Genomic DNA, 22,839 nt, shown 5'->3' with positions numbered 1-22,839 from the left:
TGTTACTGTTTTGCTAAATGCTCTTGCAATCAAATTTATTCTAAATATTTATGTTTATACCCACCGGTTTGTGCGGCTCTCAACCTTGGTCAGGGAAGTGTGTTTTGCAGCTGACAGTGGTTAACGAAGAGAATTATAACATACAATGCAAAGTGTAGTAACTTCAAGGGCTCTGTGGTGCACCTGTATCAGCCTCCCACCACCCACAGCTCACAGAGCTTTACAGAAGAGCAGAAGGGAGAACTTAAGGGGAAGCAGCAGATGTGGAGGAAAGGTGTGAAATGCAACTTCAGGACGTGGCATAACTGTTACACAACTGTCAGTAGTGGTGCTCATCTGCACATAACCTGCACAAGATAAAGCCAGTCAGGAGCTACTGCAGGTTGACGGTCACTGAAGCAGGGCAGTGACTTCTTTGGGGGATGTGGCTGCCGGTAGGTTACCTACACTCCAGGGGTTTGCCACACACCCATGCACATATGGGCAGCACTAACTGGGTTCATGGTGATAAGAATAAAGAAAGAGAAAATGAAACTACGAGGGAGGTGGGGAGGGAACACAAGGAGAAGTGGCGGGAGGTAGTGGTAGATGGATGTGATCAATGTACTTTCCACAAATGACTCAAACTTCCAACAATTATTTTAAAAAAATCGGGAGTTTGGATTCTACAGCCAGAAGAGGGTCACTATGGAGGGAGAGGAAGTAATCAATACCAAGTGACCATAAAAGGAGGTGGGGTAAAAAGGGAGAGCAGAAGTGATCAATATCAATTGACTGATTTTATTTCTAGAGCTCCTGAGGCATTTGGTATTTTATTCATTTCAAAATTTTGAATACAAGTCAAAAGCAAGAATTCTAAATAGAATTTCAATAAAAGTGTCTAGCTAATAATATAAAAAAAATCCGTTCCCCAAATTTTATCATCATCATTGACAATTACTCAGTAACACAAATATCCATGTTCTTTTACCATCAAAGATAGTATTTACAAAAGCAAAATACAGATTTTAATCCCACAAGATTAATCCTTCAGAACAAAAAAAAAATCTCCCCAATCATACCAGTAGTTAATGATTCTCTGACATCAAAATTTACTTTTTTTTTTGAGGTTCTGAATTAAACTTGGGGCTTTAACCTTGTAAATAACTTGTCCCAACACTGTACTATACCCCTGTCCTCAGCTCCAGAAATCCATATTCTTGTAGCAGATAAACACAATTTTTTTTTTAAAGTAAAATGGGTAGAGTAGAGTATGGGGCTCACTGGTAAATGCTGCCACAACTCACTGTAGATTGTGGACTTTGGTGAAAAAGTTTACTAGTAAGGGCACATTCTTGAAAAAAAAAAACATAGCTAATGTGTTTATAACCAGATTACATAAACCCGAACAAAAAGCAAAATGTCCTCTGCCACTTTGCTGGTTGAGTTGGCAAACCTTCTGTGTACAAGCTTCCTTAGCTTCAAATCATGAGTGACAGTTTCTAGTCCTTAGTGCATTGGCAAGGGTTATTTATAATGTTAGTAATGTGAGGTGCTTAAGAGTTGTACCCAGAATGTGAAAGGGTTCACCTAATGTTAACCATTGGTATAGAAAGAGTGGTGACTGTTTTGTAAAAGGATATTCTTTTCATTTTATTTAATTTTACTATAAAGCACAGTGGTACAATGACACTAACACTATATCAATCAAATTGTGCCAAAAGAAAAGTTATTTTAAGGATAAACACTTCACTGGGTTCTGTGAAATAGTGTGCCTGTGTGTTCAGTTACTGTTTTCAATATACATTCATATGTTAATATAAAATATAAGTTAAATTTGGATGCAACACCTTACAGAAAATGATCATACATAAATCCCAAATCTAACAAGCATTTCTTATGTTCCTACTGTACTATTTGATACAGATCACACCAAAAAAGTTTAGTAGATAGCCCTTGCGATGGAGCTCCCTAGAAATGCACTGGGAAAAGGAAAAGAAATCCCAGTGATTAATCTTGTTAACCTGATAGGCTTTAGAATCACCATGGGAACAAAACTCTAAACATATAAGTGGGAGATTTTCTAGATGAAGCTGAGACCCACATTAAGTGTGGGTGACAAAAACAAAAACAAAAAAAGGCCGGGCGTTGGTGGCGCACGCCTTTAATCCCAGCAATCGGGAGGCAGAGGCAGGAGGATCTCTGTGAGTTCGAGGCCAGCCTGGTCTCCAGAGCAAGTGCTAGGATAGGCTCCAAAGCTACACAGAAAAACCCTGTCTCGAAAAACCAAAAAAAAAAAAAAAAAAAAAAAAAAGTGTGGGTGACACCATTCCACAAGCTGAGGTTCCACACTGGATAAAAAGGGGAAGGCAAGCTGAGGACAAACATTGCTCATTCTCCTCCTCCATGGCAGATGCTATGACCTACTCATCCTAAAGTGTGAGCCACAATAAATACCTCCCTAAATTGCTTGGCAAGTATTTTATCATAGAAAAAAAGGCCTAATAGAAGGACTAAATTAGAAAGCAAAGTGTACTTGTGACTGATTTAGTCATGTACTTTGTTTCAATATCAAAGGAATTTGATGGGGGAAATCCAAAATGTAGTTAATTTGATAATAGTTCATAGATGGAGTTGATCTTACAGAAATAAAGAGCTAGAGGAAAAAAACGATATGAATTCATATAACCAAGAGTACTCTTGGTTCTTTAATGAAACTAATCTCTTGAGAGAGAGAGAGAGAGAGAGACAGAGAGAGACAGAGAGAGAGAGAGAGAGAGAGAGAGAAAGAGAGAGAGAGAGAGAGAGAGAGAGAGGCAAAGATTTACCTTTGTTTTTTCCGATATGTCTCGAAGGGATATTATTTCAGATTTCAAATATGTATTGTCTTCATGTTCCTTGCTGAAAGACATTTTTGTACTCTATTGAAGAAAAAAGAAAGGGTTGTTTTCTTTTTCACACGGGCAAGATATCATGCACATCTCTAGGTGCAGACAGAGTCTTAGTATCTTTGACTTCCAAACATCCTTTATTTTTCAGTCACCAAAGGGCTTATACAAAGCTGATACAGATGCAGAGCACTCTCATTGGCTGCTGGTGGAAATGAGATGATGGAGCACTTCAGAAGACAGTTTGAAAATTCTTACAAAACTAAAACTGCACTCATCCAGCAGCCTTGCTCCTAGGTTTCTTCTCATGGATTGAACAGCTCATGCTCATGCAAAAGCCTTCATGTAGGTATTAGCATCATCTCGGTTCTTACTTTGCTGAACTTAAAGGCAACCAAGATGTCCTTCAGAATCTTGCTCAACTCAAAACTACTTAACTTTCCCTGGCCCACATATTTTTATTGTTTTTTTTTTCAGCAGAATACTGAGACTTTTGCATTCTAGTCCCTATAGCACAGATTAGGGGAGTGTTCACCCAAGTGAAACTGATCATGAAATACAATAATTCAATCAGAAAATGTATGAGAAGGAAAAATTACTCTATTAAGAGAAATACCCTTTTGTTTCTTAAAATTATTTTATTTTTTGAGATTATAATTACATCATTTCCCTTCCCTTTTCCTCCTTTCAAACCTGCTTATATACCCCTCATTTGTTTTCCAATTTATGGCCTCTTTTTCTGATTAATTATTGTTACATGCATATGTGTGTGTTTATATACATATATCCTTTTGTTTTAAAATGTCTGTGCTATGTTAACAAACTATGGTACATACAGATAATGTAATATTATTTAACACTAAAAATAAGCTACCAAGCCATAAAAACATACAAAGGAAATTTAAATATTTATTAAACAGAAGAAGCCAATCTAAAATGTTACATATATAATCCCAGCCATATGATGTCCTGGGAAGGGCATATCAATGGTTACCAAGGGTAGGGAAAAAGAGGGATGAGTATACAGAGCACAGAGGACTTTAGGGAAGTGAATCACTCCATATACAATAATATTTGATAATATGTTGTTATACATTAAATCTAAGGAATGAATAAATCTCCAAGAATGAACCTTAATGTGTACTACTGACTTGATTAAAATGATACAATAATATTGATTCATCTAGAGTAATCCTGTTAGTCCAGTGGGAGATGTTGACAGCCAGGGAGGCCAAGCATGTGAGGCAGGGGGTACATAGGAAATCTATATACTTTATGTTCTGTGTGGTGGTCAATGTAAAATCTCTCTAAAAGTTTATGGCTTATTTTTAAAGACTTCACTAAATAGAGTTTCATGTTAGGATTCTGACTAGAAAAAAATGACTAAAACCATTCCATAATTACTCACTTATATTCTTACACTGAGTCAGTTCTCTCCAAGAATAAATACTTTTATACACATTTTGACTACCAGTAAGATTTTGTGATTCCCAGGGAACACATTCAAACCCTTTAAAAGTTACAAGATGTTTTCACCAGTAAGGACCTCGTGGTGGACAAGCAAGCACCTGAGCTCTCAGGAACAGAACTAAGTTCTCTCTGGGATTCGGAGAGAGGGAGAGACAAGTGAGGTGTGACTGGAGATCCCTTAAGAGCTTCTTGGTAGAAGAGGGATGGGCAGACTGTCGCTTTTTCCTCCACCGAGAAAACTACTTCTCAATTTCCCCAGAAGTAGGAAGATGAATACCACACAACATGTGAGATGGTAACAGAAAATCTATTCTAGATGGGAGTACAGAGACTAACTTAAAAGTGAACAAGATATAAAGGGTTTTTTTTTTCCTCTGAATTTAGTTAAAATGAAGTTCAGCTTATTTATGTGATCCTTTTGTTCCTAAAGCTTTTTGAAGAATCTGAAGTCTATATACTAGCACTAGTGAAGGCTATGACATAATAAAGAGAGAAACCATCTCTGTATTCTGTCACAGGAACACATACCTTATTTTCTTCAACCAACTTGCAGATGAAGTTATCTCTGGACACTAAAAACAAAAAGTCCACATGATGATGATGGTGACTTAGCACACAGAAACCACACAGCACTTTTCCTAGAAACTTTGGTTGTTTTAGTCAATGTTTTGTGGAAATAATAGCACATGTATTTTTTATCATTTTTCATAGGCTAGACAAGAATATACACAATTATCAACACATCATGTCTGTAATCTCAGCATTTAGAGACTGCAGCAGCAGGATCATGAGTTCAGGGCCAGCCTGGGCTACATGGAAAACTTGTCTTTAAAGGCTAAAATCAATTGGACAAAAAGTAAACTTAAAAAGAACCTGATCCACTGTTACTTTAATAATAAAGTCATATTTTATTCAATGCATAGATTATTCTGGGAGGGATATAATTAAAATATTTTTAATTTTATATTTTATATTTTATTCAATGCATAGATTATTCTGGGAGGGATAATAATTAAAATATTTTTGTTAAATATTCTAACCAAGATTTAATAAAAGCAGGGACACACACATAAAACAATAAGGGCTATTTTCCTCCTGGCAATGACAATGAAAACAGAGGAGGGAAAACAAACTGATGAAAAAGAAGAGCGGGCTGGACGTTGGTGGTGCATGCCTTTAATCCCAGCAATCGGTAGGCAGAGGCAGGTGGATCTCTGAGTTTGAGACCAGCCGAGTCTCCAGAGCGAGTGCCAGGATAGGCTCCAAAGCTACACAGAGAAATCCTGTCTCGAAAAAAACAAAAAAAAAAAAAAAAAAAAAAAAGAAGAGCAGCAGATTGTTGGGACCCGGGTGAGCATGCAGAATGCAGACAGGGGCAGCAGGGTAGATGCTGGACTCCAGCTACAGAAGGACTGCATGGAACGAGCAGACTTCAGAAACAGAACAAAATGAATGAACAGACACTGTCATTTTCTTAATGTTCTGATGTATCTGCCTGGCATCCAACTGCAGGTGTTGATTTGACAGCAGGACAGTGATCTAGAGCTTTGAAGGGTGACTTCAGAGTTAGATGTGAAACCATTCTCAGGCTATAACTGAAGACAGAAAACTAGGGAACAGAGCTGAGCTGTGATTCCATGTTAAAGCATTTGTCACACACATGCAGGAAGGAAAATGGGGCAATAGTTTGGCATTGTATAACATTTGAAATTAATGTTTTGACTTTATAGAAAAATTTAGAACTATATTAGTGCTGTTATACTTAAAATTTAAAGCCAGGCAATTACAAAACATGTTAAAAACTTATTTTGCATAGGCTATATTGTAAAGAAACTGTTTTATAAAGATGTGAATCAATGACTCACTGAAGTCTAATTTAAAATGTGTGAAAATGTAAAGAGATAAATGTTGTGATCTGTTCTAAAGTTATACTCAAAGTATGAGCTAAGGGAAAATGTCTATCTTCGGAGAACAATTACTTTAAGCTATGTGCTGTTTACTGTTAATATGCTTGTTTTTAATACATTGAAAAAAATTTTAAAGGCATTTCTTTTTCTTAACATAGCCATATAGCTATTTGCACCTTAAAGCAATAAAACTGTACATAAAGAGTCAATAATATTGAGCATACAGTTGGTATTCAGTAAGGCTTCCTTTCCCTCATGCTATCTTAAATTACTGCGTTTAATCTTCATCTAGTGGTCTTCCACATATGCTTTACAAAATCCAAATGCTAAATAAATCATTAATCTAAGTAACAGCAAACCCACTGAACAGAGTGCTCATAGACAGGATGATCTATGTGGAGCCAGTCCTCAGGCAGGGAATCCAGATCTTTTTACTGTATGCAATGGGTATGTCTTCTTACTTTCTAACAAAGGGAAGAAACATGAAATGTAACACAAATGTGTGTAGGTGTACAATAGAAGACAGAAGGCTATCTCAGGGCACTGCTAGTGAAAACCTGCAGGACACAGTGACTCACTCAGCAGCCCCAAGAAAATTGTAGAAAGGCATTGGTTTATTCTTTCCTCTACACTTTTTTGTCATCTTTATTCTTCCGTTGGTACTTTATCTTTCATTGCAGGTAGCACACTAGAGAAGACCCAGGATTAAGTTTTTCTTCTCCATTTCTTTTGGAACTTTGAATGGCTATAGACAGCTTTGAGCATTCAATGATACAATCTATGTGAAAGCTCTATGTATGCTATTGTTCATGTGGGAACTCATGGTCTCTGCAGTGGAGATTGTCTAATGCTGCTTTACAGTGGCATACTGACAACAGTAGAGCCAAAAGGGTTGATGGGCTTGAAACAGCATGACTGTGCACCTAGACTTGGGGTCAAGACTCTTCCATTCACTACTCTGTCCCTTTGAGAACTAATCTGTAAAAGAAGGGAATTACTCTAAGCTCTTCTTACTGGTGCATTACAAAAACCCATCTCTATGAATACAGGTTCACCCAAACAGATCGACAAGTGGAAGAATGGTGAATCTAGCTACACTAAGAGAAGCCTCATTTCCTTATTAATAGTTTATTGACACCTTTGTATCCAGTGTCTAATGTTACACACAGAAGGGAAAACTTAAAGAGAATGGCTTATAAATAAGAGGCTTGGGTTTGAGAGATGGCTCAGCGGTTAACAGCACTGGATGCTCTTGAAGAGATCCTGAGTTTAGTTCCCAGCAACTGCATGGTGGCTCATAACTATCTGTAATGAGATCTGGTGCCCTCTTCTGGCCTAACGTTGTATTCAAAATAAATAAATCGAGAGAGAGAGAGAGAGAGAGAGAGAGAGAGAGAAGAGAGAGAGAGAGAGAGAGAGAGAGAGAGAGAGGAAGAAGAAGAGAAGAAGAAGAAGAAGAAGAAGAAGAAGAAGAAGAAGAAGAAGAAGAAGAAGAAGAAGAAGAAGAAGAAGAAGAAGAAGAAGGGGCTCAGCCAGGCCTAGTGGCACAGACCTGTAATCTTAGATGTGTAAGGCTTAGATAAGAAGATTACACATCTAATGCAAACCTGGGCAACTTAGTAAGACCCCATCTCAGCAAATAAACACACCAACAAACTAAACCCAAAGAAGGCCATGGAGCAAGCTCAGTGAAGAGTTTGCCTAGTATAGGTAAGGCCCTACCCAACCTTGTACCACACACACACAGAAAATTAACATCAAATTTTATTACCAATATTTATCTTTCTTTTTGTACCGTATAGAAAGAAGCCCAGCATTTTTTTTCCATCAATGCTGGTCAATTAAAGAATTCAGGCTCTTAGGAGTTTTTGCATACTTAGATCAGACTTGAGCTGTGAGGTAATCATCTCCAACTCTCCATTCTTTTGCTGCTCCTGTGCCAACAGTTCTTGGGTGGTTTGTATAGAGTCATGTAGGGCAGTGCAGTTCTGCTGCAAAGTGTGCACCTGAAATTGTGTTAAGAAAAACTATCTCTGTAAGATAATGAATGCATGGTCTGACAGAACACACAGAATGCGGAATTTTCAACCTTAGTGTCACTGGGAGCAAAGGGACGTGCCTGTATGTCCCAGCTGAAATCTCAGCAGACCACAGTTTCTTACTTGAAGTACTGTCCAATGGAGCATCCTATGTACACTTAAACACAACAGTCGCCAGCCACAGCAGACTGCTGAGCACATGAGGGTAGCAGAGCAAGAGAAGAATTGCAACTTTAGTTTTATTTACATTTAACTAATTTTGATTTAAATAGGATCTTTCATAAATTCCTTAAGCATAATAGACTCATTTTTATAATTCAGCTGTGAAGTATAGTCATTGGAAAAAATGTTAAAGATTATGCACTCAATAAATACTAAAATGCAAATTTAAAGTACCTTAAACACACAAATACTTCAAATAATAAAGACAATGAAGGCAAAATATCATGTTAATATGAATATGATACATGGAAACAGCAACATAAATATGTTCCTGGTTATTTTACTTATTTGCTTCAAAGGTTAGTACCATTCAGTCTTTCTTTTCTAAGCAGATCAGATACATATAACATTAGCTAGGGTAACAGCTTCCACAATCAATGCCCATAGCAGAGATTATATGGTACAGAAGGCTACTGTACCAACATAATTCACCTCTATAAAACCTGAGAGAGACTCACTTCTTTAGACCTTGGCTTTCTCATTCATGAAAGACTGTTGTGTTAGATAGCAGAGTGTTTCTTATTTTGCACTATATTTTGAAGACTGTATATAGTAAGAACATTAACAGGTCACTAAGGAAAAGGACCTCAATAAATCTAGAGGAAATAAACAAACTGATGAGCCTGTAGGCAAGAATGCCAGCTCTCCCTTCTGTGTTTCACTTCTCTAACAAACAAGGGAAGTAAATCTCTACCTGCTTCCGTTCTGCCTCCACCGTTGAGCCCATTTCTTGTATTTTGAGTAGCATGGATGATGCAGATTTCTCAATAGATTCCCTGAAGTGCTTCTCCTGAGCCAGTTGTTTCCTTAGCTAAAGAGCAACTCTGCAGTTAGAGACCAATGAGCATCACTCCAGTTCAACAAAGATGCAAATGCCACAGCAGTTTACAAGATACGTTCTCATTCCCACACTTTCACATTACTTTGAAGCATGCTCATTCCTCTTTAAAAATCAAGTCAAGCTTGCTGCCCTCATCTTTCTGTTGTTGAAAATTGGGGGTCAAGACCCACTAGTAACTTTCAAGCAGCATATAGAAAAGGAAGGTAATAGAAATGACGGTACACAGCAAGTCCTGAGGACAAGCAAGCATCATGCTAATGCCTAAGTGATACCAAGATCACTATCTGTGAAAGACATTTTTTCTCTATTTTTTTATTAAATTAGAAACAAGATTGTTTTACATGTCCATCCCAGTTCCCTCTCCCTCTCCTCCTCCCCTGTCCCCCACTAACACCCTACCTATCCCATACCATTTCTGCTCCCCAGGGAGGGTGAGGCCTTCCATGGGGGCGGGGGTCTTCAGAGTCTGTCATATCCTTTGGAATAAGGCCTAGGCCCTTCCCGTGAATATAGGCTGAGACAGTATACCTCTATGTGGGATGGGCTCCCAAAGTCCATTCCTATGCTAGGGATAAGTACTGATCTACTACAAGAGGCCCCATAGATTTCCAAGGCTTCCTCACTGACACCCCACGTTCATGGGGTCTGGATCAGTTCCATGCTGGTTTCCCAGCAATCAGGCTGAGGACCAAGAGCTCCCCCTTGTTCAGAAAAGACATTTTCTAATTAGACCTCATGAAGGGTTTTCATTCTCTGAAAGATATTACTAAGAAAATGAAAAAGAAAACTATAGGCTGGCAGAAAATGTTTAAATCTGACATATTTTGACAGAGGATTTATATACCCTCTTAGTCTTTTGCACATTACTGTAGCGAAATATCTGAGGCTAGATAATGTTTGAAGAATTAAGGCCTATTTAGCTCATAGTTTTTAATTGTTTTTAAAGATTTGAGTGCTCTACCTGCACGTACGCCTTTACGCCAGAAGAGGGCATCAGATCCCACTATAGATGGTTGTGAGCCACCATGTGGTTGTTGGGAATTGAACTCTGGACCTCTGGAAGAGCAGCCAGTGCTCTTAACCTCTGAGCCATCTCTCTAGCCCCTACCTCAATGTTTTAGGAGCTAAAGTTCAAGACTGGACAACCACACAAGTTCAGCTCTGGTGAGGGCCTCATGACAGAAGCAACACATAGTGATATCACACAGGCAAGAGAAGCCACCACATTTGACTTACTTATTTCTCTAGTAACTCCACTTTCATAGGAACTAACCGGGGCTCTATGGAAACTACATGAATCCCCTCCAAGGATGATTATTCTCAATTAATTAGCACTTTCCACTAGGCAGAATCTCTTAAAGGTCTGACCATTGTCCAAGACCACTGGGATCCAGCTGTTAGCATATGAGTCTTCACAGGGAACCTTCAAATCAGACCCCAAATATACCAAGTAACAAACTCAAAACTAAGTCACCTCGATATGAGACAACAATCTAAAATACACTTCACCAATGTAAATATATACAAGAAAAATAAGTATACAAAAAGATTCTCATATCATGTAACATTGGGGTATTCAAATTAGAACAAGATAATCCATACATCTATTAGAATGTCAAAAATTCAAGACCCTGACACCAAATGCTGAGGAGAATGTGCAGCAACAAAGATTCTCATTCTTCTGTGGCAGAAATACAAATGGTCTCACTAGATTGTAAGATGAGTTGGTGGGTCTTAACAAGCTAAATATGGCTTGCATTACAACCAGTAATTATACTCTGAGGTTATTTACCCAAATGAGTGGAAATCTTTTCTTTTTTTATTCTGAGAGAATTTCACAGCATGTACTCCAATCCTACTCATCTCCCAGTCCCTCTATATCCACCTCTCCTTCTTGTAGTGTCCCCCAAAAGGAAAATAAACAATAATAATAAAAAGGAAAACATTTCACTCCTCCATCTTTCCCATCTCCCCATTGCTTCTTCATTCATCATAGTGGCATTAGGAGCTGCTGTAGATTGTATCATTCAGTCTATACTTCTGTCCAAACAGCTTCACTTGCAAATGTTCACTGTGTATTAAGTTTGTTGGTCAGGTTCAAGGCCTATGGCTTTGGTACACCTTCAATACTTGACCCCCACTGACATTCCTCTCTGATATCCTGCTGTTGGCCCTAGTTGTAGAGATCCTGCAGCTATGGTTCCCCAGGATCAGTCCCTTCACACATTCCAGCAGCTCACAGATGGGGTAGATATTGGGGTGTGTCCACTACAAGTCCTGGAAGTATGCCAGGGTGGCAACTGAGTTGGTCAGTCCAGGCCACTGGGACTACTATTCTCAGGTGAGGGACAGGCCACTGAGGTTGGGATGGTCCCAGCAGTGACATGTCCCTCAAACTCCATGGCCACAGGTGGTAACCCAGAACCCTTTAGTGGCAACAAAGTCATCACCACAGACTCCGGCCTCTGTAAGACCACAGACTTAGACATGGTCCTCAAAAGCAGCCTGGACCCAGATGGCACCATGGACCCAGAGGGCAGTACAAGCCAACAAGTGGAAATTGTATGTTCACACAAACCTGTAAGACACCAGGATGTTCTCTGATCAGTGAATGGATGAAGAAAATGTGCTAACATAGTACATCATTGTTTGGCAATTCTAAGGTTTGAACTATTGGCCTTGGGGAGACGTGAAACTTAAATGTACAGTCCAAAAGGATTATCTCAACTATACTGAAACCATAAACAATGCAAAGATCAGTGCTCATCAAGGGGCTAGCAGAAGGGATGAGTTTGTGTGTGGAGTACAAGGCATTTTTAGGGCAGGAAACTATTGTGCTGGATTGTGAAATAGCAGATACATGGCATGACAGATTTGCTAAAATTCCTAGAACTCTACAGTACTACAGTGAAATTCTGTAGTGTAAACTATGTACTTTAGTGACACATCATTATCATTTTCATAAATTGTGGCCAAAATACCTCACTAATGTAATGGTAGAAAAAAACTGGGAGTTTAGAGAGCTGGTACATAATTATATAATTTTCCTATAAAGAAAAACCATTGAAGTTTATACTAAGATATCTAAAAAAGGCCAACTCAGTCAGAGTTCTCTAGCAGAATAGAACTGATCCAATGAAATAAAAACATAGGCTTGTTTTGGTTAGGATTGCTGTTACTGTGACAAAAGCCATGATCAAAGAGCAAGTTAAGGAGTGTTTATTTGGCTTACACTTGCAGATTATAGTCCCTCCATGGAGGAAGTTAGACAAGAACTCAAGCTGCTGCAGAGGCTATGGAGGGGTGCTGCTTGCTGTCTTGCTCTCCTGGATTGCTCAGGCTGCTTTCTTATAGAACCCAGGATCTGATCTGAAGCCCAGGGATGGCACCACCCACCATGGGCTGGGCCCTCCTCCACTGACCACTAATAGAAAAAAAATGCCTTACCACAGGATCTCATGAAGGCATTTCCTGAACTGGGGCTCCTTCCTCTCTGATGACACTAGCTAGTGTCAAGTTGACACACAAAACCCCATGCAGTACAGGCAACGTCACTGGGACCAAGAACCTGGGGCTAGTTACATTATAGTGAAGGACCTATTACTACTACACTGCTAAAGGGACAGAATGAAAACTGGATCCCATGACTTATCCTTATACCCACACATCAGCATGTTTCTAAAGCCTCATCAGTGGAGCTTCCTTTTGAATAGATGACAACTAACACAGAGACCCACAACTAATAGCTTTTAGCAGCCACTCCTTCTGAATTCCAAACATGTAAGCTGACATGAAGGTTTCAAGGTAAAATAAAAAGTGTAGTGTTTTCCATTTTAACACAACTTTATATTAAATGTCACACAAAGGTGAAGGTGTTTACTTAACAACAGTCAATGAGCCACCAAGTTTAGTAACTGTTCCTCTACAGGATCAACTTTTTGTTTTGTTTTGTTTTGGTTTAGTTCCAGTTTTATGGCAGTTTTAACACATATGATTATCTTTAAGCAACTGAGGGTAGATACTCTTGCTTCAGTTATATGTGGCATATTTCAATTACATGCTTTCTTTCTCAAAGGATTCTTTAATTCTTGCACTTTCTTGATTTCCCTTTGCAATTCCAACACCACCTCAACATCTCCTGTCTTTTCTCTTACCTCTTGAATCTTAAGGTTCATTTTGCGCTTTGTGGTCTTTAGCTCCTCCTCAATAACAGCTGCATTCTTCTAAAAAGAGAAGGAGGAAAGATCTAATAACCTGAAATGACAGGAAGAAACTGTCTCTAGTTGTATCAGGTCAAATTCAGTCTTCTTTTCTCTTGGCAGCTTATAAGTGCTATTATTTAGTTTTTGCACGTGCCTATGTGTGTACATGTGTGCATATGTATGTGTAGGTACATGTGTGTATGCATGTATGCATATACATGTGTACATATTGTGGGTACATGTGTATACATGTGTGTATATGCATGTTTACATGTGTGGATACATGTATCTACATGTGTGTATGTGAATGTGTATGTGAATATGGGTACACATGTGTGCATGTGCATATGTGTATGTGTGTGTGTGTACATGTATGTATATGGGTACATATATGTGCATGTGCATATGAATACACATTTGTGTACATGTGTGCATATACATGTGTGTATGTGGGTGTACATGTATGTATGTGCATGTGCATGTGTATATGGGTACACATGTGCACATATATACAAGCGCATGTGGCGGTCAGAAGTTGACAATGGGTGTATCCCTGGATTACCTTCTGTCCTACATATTGAGTAAGGGCCTCTTACAGGGATCTTGTTCCTGCCTTCTGAACATTAGAGCTGCCTTGCCTGCTTACAATTCATATATGTCATGGGGATTCAAACTCCATTCCTCTCAATTAGATAACCTTCATTTCTTTTTGAGATTTATTTTTATGTGTGTGAGTGTTTGGCCTGCATGTAGATATATGTACCATGTACATGTCTGGTGTCCCAGAGGCCAGAAGAGGGTGTTGGATCCCCTAGAACTGGAGTTACAGACATTTGTAGGAATCAAACATTGAGTTCTGGGAATCAAACCTGGGTCCTCCACAAAAGCAAAAAGTGCCCTTAACCCAGTAAATGGAGAGACAGACAGAGAGAGAGAGAGAGAGAGAGAGAGAGAGAGAGAGAGAGAGAGAGAGAGAGAGAGAGAGAGAACAGAGACACAGAGAAGAGACACAGAGAGAGACTTACTATGTATAGACCAGGCTGGCTTAGAACTCATAGAGATATGGCTGCTTTTTAAGTGCTAGAATGTACTTTAGAAGGCATATAACACCATTATCAGTTTCAAATACTATTCATACTTAGGAATTCAGAATGAAAAATGCGTTTTCAATCATTATCAATGGCAACACCATCCTAGATATAAAGACTTAAGTAGTGGTTGCCTTCTTTCCTACCTCCAGTTTCTATCTTGTACCTGATTCTAGAATATCTTTCATAAAATATCCTTTGCTTTCAAAATGTCATAATTCTAGTTCTGACCTATGGAGACTCATAACTCAACACAAAAGATGCCTACTTGGTTTCTTTGCTGTCAATCTCTCCTCTCTCCATAGTCAGGATACAATAACATCTAGTTCGTTTTTCTTCTTGTCCGTGCATGGTTCTGCATCAAAATTCTTAATCAGTCCCCACTGGGTTTTCCAAAGAATTATTCATGATTTTTAGATACTCTGAAATGTGAAATTAGCTAGTACTCAGCTTACTTGCCACAAATTCTCACTCCACTCAACCTGCAGTTTACACATTTTTACCCAATGGTACCCAGCAGAAAAGTCTGAGTAACAGGAAGAGGACAAGCACAGGATGATTGTGGCCAGGAGACCTCTCTCAGGCCTACTACTACTATTAAATGAAACAGACTTTTATTTAATAATGTGCTCTTTCTTAAGGCCTTTCAAAATAATAATCTGATTTATTACCCTGTCTAGTTGATGGGAAGAGAACAACGTTGCTGGTTTCCTTTCTAAGCAGTAGTCCTCTTTGCTGCCTGTGAATGTGTTCCCTGACATGCCCTTAGGCACTTTGCCTTGAGATCAAGTGTATCTTTTCTGAAGTTGACCTGATCTATATTGGCCACAGATTCTCCTCCTCTCAAACATGCCTAAACACAGTCTTTCGGTGCAATGTTCACTCACTGTTCTGTTTACTATTTTGACTTTTTCCTATTTAATTTGTAACCTCCCAGCTACAGGTAGCTCTTAAAGAGGACAGAGCCTGGATACAATCTTTTATACACAGCAAGGTGATGTATGAATAACCACTGAAAACACACACTAATGGAGATTATCAGTGCAGACAAATTTCAAATGCTAAGAATTTAACATCAACATCAACCATTTGTAACTCAGTCTTAAGGAGCTGTTGCCTTTTTCAGGGAAACTGCACTTCAGAACACTCAATACAAACCTTTGTCTCAGAGGCGATTTCCAGAGTGGCAGTCAATCTTTGCACTTCATCTTGTGCCTTGTCTTCTTCCTCCTTGACATTTTTCAGTTGCTGGCGCAAATTCATCACTTCAAGGTGCAACAGATTCAGGTCTGTGGAATGTTCTTCCTGTATTGTATTCAGCTGATCCTTTAGAAAAGCTATGTATAGCACAGGATAGAGCAGAAAGGTGAACAAAGGCACAGAAAGACAGGACAGAGGAGAAGGGTGAACAAAAGCACAGAATCACAAAAATATCAAGCACCTACACAGAACCAAATTCTCTGCAATCTCTGGAATCCTCTTCTACCTATACCTGTTTTCTGTGGATTCAATTCCTGTTCAGTTTGTAGGCGACAGATGCTCATCTTCAATGACTGGATGAGGTTTTCCAAATGGCACATTCGATTTACCAGAAACTCACAGTTCTTCCATAAAATATCTGTTTTATCTGGACAAATTACTTCACTTCGGATAGGACTAATGACTTTCTGGCTGGCAGGGTCTTCGAAATAGTGTGAAGTTTCCAACTGACCTCTGGAAAAGCACCACAAAACAATATTACATAATGCAGTTTCTCCTTGGTGAAACCAGTCACATAAGCCAATGTAGCCTTTCTAATTAGAATTGCAGTGACATCAGCAACCTGGTTGAATATGAGGCTCCTGACTCCCTTAGACAAGAATGCACCTAGTAAGCATCTAACAGATCAGTTCCTTCTAAGAGTGTCAGAAACAAGATAAGCCTCTTCCACACTGGGCAATTATAAATATCCACACTGGAGGTATAGAAAAGACTGAGGTGCTGGGTGTTAGTGGCGCACACCTTTAATCCCAGCACTCGAGAGGTAGACGCAGGCAGATCTCTGTGAGTTCGAGGCCAGCCTGGTCTACAGAGCAAGTTCCAGGACAACCTCCAAAGCAATACAGAGAAACTCTGTCTCAAAAAAAGAAAGAAAGAAAGAAAGAGAGAGAGAGAAAGAAAGGGAAAGGAAAGGAAGGAAAAGAAAAGAAAAGAAAAGAAAAGAAAAGAAAAGAAAAGAAAAGGGAAAAAGAAAAGGCTGAGGTACAGTTAGATTCAACCCCTACTCAGGGCTGGACAACTAGAACAAAATCTCCAACTTTCCAATTTCCCTAAGGACAGAATCAGGTAGAATATGCCCATCCTAGCTCTTACATTCTCAGTGCTTTGGGCCCTGAATTCTCCTGGACATATGAACAAAGGGATTAAGAGTATGCATGCCTCTAGAGCATAGAACAAAATGACAGTTCTATAGATATGCACACTGCCAAGGGGTCTTGATTCCCCAAGGAAGAAGATCCTAAAAGGGGTTTGCCAGTGTTCTCTCCTCCTGCTGCTGACAAGTGAGTTAAGTAGACCAAAGTTTGGGAGCTCCAAAGCCTAGAGAAGCTCAGCAGTTGTAAACAGGAGTACAAGCACAATCAGAGTCTCTACTCCTAGGGATCCTTGCTAACAAGGAGCTAGAACACACAGCTCCTAGTTTCTGCATTGAAAGGATTTCTCTGTATATGCTTGCAGTGAGCTGGCTTCTAGCTAACTTGCATGCAGAAATGTGTTGGTTTGAATAAGTATGATCCCCCCATAGACTCATGTGTTTGAATGCCTGACCTATAAGGAGTTGTAGTGATATATTATTTATGATTTATTAAAGCTTAACTGAGGATTCAGAAAAGCAAAGTCAGCCATAAGCCATAGAAGCCAGGCACACACCTTTAATCCCAGCAGCCAGAAGCTAGGAGATGATGGTACATACCTTTAATCCATAGGACTCAGTATTAAGAGACAGATTTCTATGAGTCCAAGGTCACAGATCTACACAAGAGTCAATCAGTCTAAAAGAGAATTATAGCTCACACCTTTAATTCCAACATTAGAGAAGTATATAAGACAGAAACAAGGTCTCAGACAGGAATTCATTCTCCAGCCATGCTGAGGAAAAGTTACAGTCTGAGGCTTGGTGAGAGCTTGTGGAGACAGGATCAGCCCATTCAGCCTGAGGTAAAGGTAAGAAGCTAGTGGCCAGCTGCTTTACTTTTCTGATATTCAGCTTGAAACTTGAACTCCAATATCAGTCTCTGGGTCTTTTATTCATTGTGTTACATGGAGTGGCACTATTAGGAGAGGTGGCCTTGTTGGAATAGGTGTGTCTCTATGGAGGCAGCTAACTTGTATGCAGAAGTATGGTGGTTTGAATAAGTATGACCCCATAGACTCATGAGTCTATGAGGTCTCAAATGCTCAAGCTATACCCAGTGTGGGAGTCAGTTCACTCCCTACTGCCTGCAGATTAAGATGTAGAACTCTAAGCTCCTTTTTCCAGTACCATGTCTGCCTGTGTGCTGCCTTGTTTCCAGCCATGATGATAATGGTGCTAACCCTGTGAAATCGTAAGGCAGTACCAATTAAATGTTTTTCTTTATAAGAATTGTCATGGCCATGGTGTATCTTCACAAAAACAGAAACCCTAACTAAATCAGGAAGTACAAAGCAAACAAATAATGGAACTCCAATTGCCTGAAGGAAGCACAATATTTCCTGGGCCTTTCCCAGTCTCACTGTGGTGACAACTACAGTTCTACATATCCTTCTGAAATGATTCTAAGGCTGAGTGTCTCCACTTCTATAGATTCTACACAAAGAACTATATCTTTAACCACCTAGCTCTGGGACTTGATTAGGCTCTGAATTTCTGAATCTCCCTAGACCACCAAAAAATAAAGAGGTGGACATATGAGCCCACTTCCAACAGCTATTTCCCAGGATGGAAGGTGCAGTGTAAATGACAACAGACATTCAACAAAGATGTTCTTGCAAGTTAGTGCAGACAATAGGCAATACATGTCTGCTCTCAGCTTCACCCTGAGGATGGAGGAACTGGAACATGAATCTAGCTGCAGCTAAATGGCCTGCCCTTTTTCTTATCTACTGCAAAAACCATATGACTGTTTCAATAAACACAGAATAAATTGACAAATACAACACCCTTTCATTAAAAGCTGTCACCAAACTACACATAAGAAGAGTGTTTCTCAACACAGTAAAGGTCATAAATGAGAGGTCCGAAGTTAATACCACAATTGTAAAAAGTTGAAGGCGTTCCTCTAAGACTAGGATGTCTAATTTCACAAGTATTCAGCAGAGAGTTGGAGAAGCCCTAGCAGAGCAATTAGGAAGCAACAAAAATTAAAGATATTGAATCAGAAAAGGAATTAAACTGTCCCATTCTACTATAGATAACCATGATTAGAAGACATTAAAGAGGGGTCTGGGGAGGTGGCTCAGCCAAGTGCTGCCTTGTAAGCAGTAAAACCCATGTCCTGAGTTCAGATCCCCAGCACCCACACCCACACCCTGAGTTTGGATCCCAGGCATGGAGGGAAACTGGCCATGCATATGTGCACAGGCCAGGGGTTAAGGGTTGACACTGAGTGACTTCCTCAATCTCTACCTTGTTTTGAGACCAGGTCTCTCACTGAAATTATAACTCACCAATTAAGCTAGCCTCACTGGCTAGTAATCCTCCTGTCTCCACCACCCCAGCACTAGGATTACAAGCACTGATATGCCCAGCTCTGAAGTGGGGGATGGGATGGGGAGCATGGGTGTGGGTGTGGGTGCTGGGGATCTGAACTCAGGTCCTCAGCAAGCAATTTACACTAAGCCATTTTTCCATCCCTTTGGTTCTTTATTTTATCTGAAGTTAAAAAAACATTCTATATAAATCAACACAAAACATGTGATACATAAGACATGGTAAATATTAATTTTATAATGGTAACTTAGGAATTAAAGTTAGTATAGAAGCAATATATTCATTTTTAAAAATATTACATAAAATAATGAAATTTCCTGTTGTTTTATCAAAATACTCAGAATTTATACTAAATTTAATCTTTAAATGATAAAAGTAATTTATGGGTCCTACAATAGCAACTATACTACTATTATGTTTTAATGTGAGACACACAGAAAATGCATATGACCTCTCTAAAACAAATCACACCAATAAATTCTGTATTGGCTGCATAAATATGTATATCCCTATTAGCAAGGCAACTAACTTTAAAACAACAACAAAAAATTCTTTAGCAATATGGGGGAAAAACAGTTCTGTAATAGTTTCTCATTATAAAGCATGAAACAGGTTAAGGATTTCAAATGTGCCTTTTAATTTATAATAAATATGATAGAAAAAATGAAGACCAAATCAATGGCATGAATCATTTTGGTTCTTCTTTAAACTGATATCCAAATAAAATCTAAAATAGTGTTTGTGGCTGTATGTTATGATTTGTATATAAAGTGATCCCCATGGGCTCAAATGTTAAAGGCATAGGTACCCAGCTGGTGGACCCAACAATGCAAAAGTAACAGAACTGAGAGTTAACATAGGTGAGTTCACACTGAAGACGCCATTAGGAGCTGGGGGACTGCTAAAGGAAATCTGTGTCTTCTTCCACTCGCCTAATCCTACCCTTTGTGGCTGCCATGAGGTACTAGGTCTGCTCTGATTAAGTCTTCTCTGCCATGACACTTTGTCTTACCTTAGGTCCACAGTGATAGGGCCAAGCACCAAGAACTCAAACTTCTGAAGTGGTGAGCCAAAAGAAAAATCCTTCCTCCCTTAGGATGTCCTCAAGGGCATTATGTTATAGCAACAAAGACCTGACTAACATCTGGTGGTGTTCTGAATGAGATTTGCCCACAAGTCTCAGGCATTTGAGTACTGGTGGGTTAGGAGTGTGGACTTGTTGCAGGAAGCATGTCACTGAGGGTGGACTTTGAGGTTTCAAAAGGCTCCTGTCATCCCCACTGTTTCCTGGTTTTTCAAGAAGTGAGCTCCCAGCTGCTGCTCCAGCTGCCTTCTGCTTTCTAACTCCAGTCTACCATCATGGACTCACAGCCCTGAGGAACACTAGGCCCCAAATAAGCCATTTCTTCTGTAAGTTGTCTTGGTCAAGGTGTTTTATCACAACAACAGAAAATGTTAAAATCACATCTCTATCATAGATGGCAACTCTATCTAAAAATATGTTTGCATCAAAGTTCATATGGAAACATTTTCCAAAAGCATCTACCTTGTCTGCTTTTTACTAAGCATCAAATTAAAATTCTTCAAACTGAAGCAATCTAGCTAATTTGTCCATTACCGTTTGTCACCATAGCCCAGCATTATTAGGTCATCTCTCAGAGAACTGGTCTGTTCCTCAACAATTCTCATCTTCTCCTGAAGTACTGTGAATGTCTCAGAAGCTGTAGCATTGATATGGGTTGGAGACAGGACTGGTCTGCGCACTGTAGTTTCCATACGCATCTAGGGTCACATGGTTACAATGTTAGCACAGGAGGTTCTCTTACTGTTGGAAACAGTCACTGGCTCTTCCTTATTTACTAGGGAATGGATGTGGGTCTGTTTTGCTCAAATATGAAGAGAAGTTTTAAAAACCAACTTTTCATTCACCATCTTTTTTCTCCCCCCTTCAAGAGAAAAGCAACATCCCAGATAGATTTGTTCCATGGGCCAGGGTCTCAGAGTGACAATGACATGAAACATCCAGACATACAATGAGTAAACAGTAGACCTACATAGCTGTGGTAAGTGATTGAGACTGTTGAGTACTTTGCTATCACATCATAATCTAGTCTACTCTATTTGCTGTTAGTAGTCACATACTAGGGACCTAAGACATTTGAGGGACATTTCTCTATTGTTACCACTTATTCCTATTGTAACATCATAGTTTATTAGGTATCCTCCAAAAGGCTGATACTGAAGCCTTGGTATCCAGCATTGTGGATCCAGTTGGGGAAGGTTGGTCTTGAGGACACAAACTTCATCACAGAGCTAACCCCTTGATTACTTTACACTAAATAAGCTATAAGGAACTTAAACCTCATTAGAGGTAGAAGTAGCACACTAGGCACATGTCCGTCAAGAGGCCCACTTGCCTAGATTCCCACTCATCTCTTCCCTTTGCCTCCCAGAGAGTAGCGGTGCTCTGATATCCTGTCATGATGCTCTCTCTGCCTTGTTACAGGACTACAGCGATGGGGTCAAGTGATCACAGACCCAAAACTGTGAAAACATGAGCTTTGATAAATCCTTCTCTCCCTTAAGTTTATGTATTAGACTTTCTGTTACTATGACAAATAACTGAGGAAAAATTAAAAGGAGGACCTACTTTAGTTCACAAACTAAGAGGCTTCAGCCCAGCATCACGAGAAGGGTGTAGCAGAGCAGAGCAGCTCATAACACAGTGGCCAGGAAGTAGGGAAAGAGAATGTCTGCACTAGCAGGCTTTCTGTTTTCCTCCCTTGACCTGAGTTCAAGCTCCGAAACCCATGTAAAAAGCTGGATACCCTAACCCTTATATGCCATCCTAGAGCCTTCATTCAGTAGCTGATAGAAGCAGAAGCAGAGACCCACAGCTAAACACTAAGCCAAATTCCTGGAATCCAGTTGTAGAGAGGGAGATGTGATGAGCAAAAGGAGTCAAGAACAGGCTGGAGAAATCCACAGAAACAGTTTACCTGAACAAGGGGGAGCTCATGGACCCCAGACTGACAGCTCAGAAATCAGCATAGGACCAAAACAGGCCCCCTGAATATGGGTATCAGTTAAGAGACCTGGGCAATCTATGGGGCCTCTGGTAGTGGAACAGTATTTATCCCTAGTGTACAAATGGACATTGGGAGCCCATTCCCCATAGAGGGATACTCTCTCAGCCTAGACATATGGGGGAGGGCCTAGGCCCTGTCCCAAATGATGTGACAGACTGATGATCCCCCAGGATGACCACCTCCCCATGGAAGGCCTCACCCTTTCTATGGAGCAGAAGAGGGATGGGATGGGGATTGGTGGGGAGCATTGGGAGGGAGAGGGAACTGAGATTGATATATCAAATAAGATTGTTTCTAATTTAAATAAAATTTACTTAAAAAATCATAAAAATAAAAAAAATCTGGATATGGTGGCCTTGCATTTATAAGCACAGCACTGGGGAAG

General features: G+C 39.6%; 1 protein-coding gene across 8 annotated transcripts in view; it reads right to left on the bottom strand.

The window, feature by feature from the left end:
* Positions 1–22,839, bottom strand: part of LOC100763560 (coiled-coil domain-containing protein 150) — a 91,922-nt gene that overhangs the window by 45,914 nt on the left and 23,169 nt on the right. For 5 of the 8 annotated variants that reach the window (XR_003481492.2, XM_027396887.2, XM_027396882.2 and 2 more), the window contains exons 2-9: positions 20,984–21,147; positions 16,129–16,349; positions 15,795–15,973; positions 13,501–13,569; positions 9,200–9,316; positions 8,121–8,250; positions 4,866–4,909; positions 2,808–2,900 (exon numbers count right to left, since the gene is read on the bottom strand). Coding sequence is in view for 7 of the 8 variants with exons in the window: in XM_027396887.2 (XP_027252688.1) it covers positions 2,808–2,900; positions 4,866–4,909; positions 8,121–8,250; positions 9,200–9,316; positions 13,501–13,569; positions 15,795–15,973; positions 16,129–16,349; positions 20,984–21,147 (1,017 nt within the window). In the remaining variant the exon portion in view is untranslated. Of the gene's footprint in view, positions 1–2,807; positions 2,901–4,865; positions 4,910–8,120; positions 8,251–9,199; positions 9,317–13,500; positions 13,570–15,794; positions 15,974–16,081; positions 16,350–20,983; positions 21,148–22,839 lie in introns of those variants that run through there. The other 3 variants (XM_027396883.2, XM_027396888.2, XM_027396889.1) reach the window with 3 other exon arrangements.

This window comes from Cricetulus griseus, chromosome 2, assembly GCF_003668045.3.
Source record: "Cricetulus griseus strain 17A/GY chromosome 2, alternate assembly CriGri-PICRH-1.0, whole genome shotgun sequence".
Taxonomy (NCBI): Eukaryota; Metazoa; Chordata; class Mammalia; order Rodentia; family Cricetidae; genus Cricetulus; species Cricetulus griseus.
This window is presented reverse-complemented; position numbering and strand designations above follow the sequence as displayed.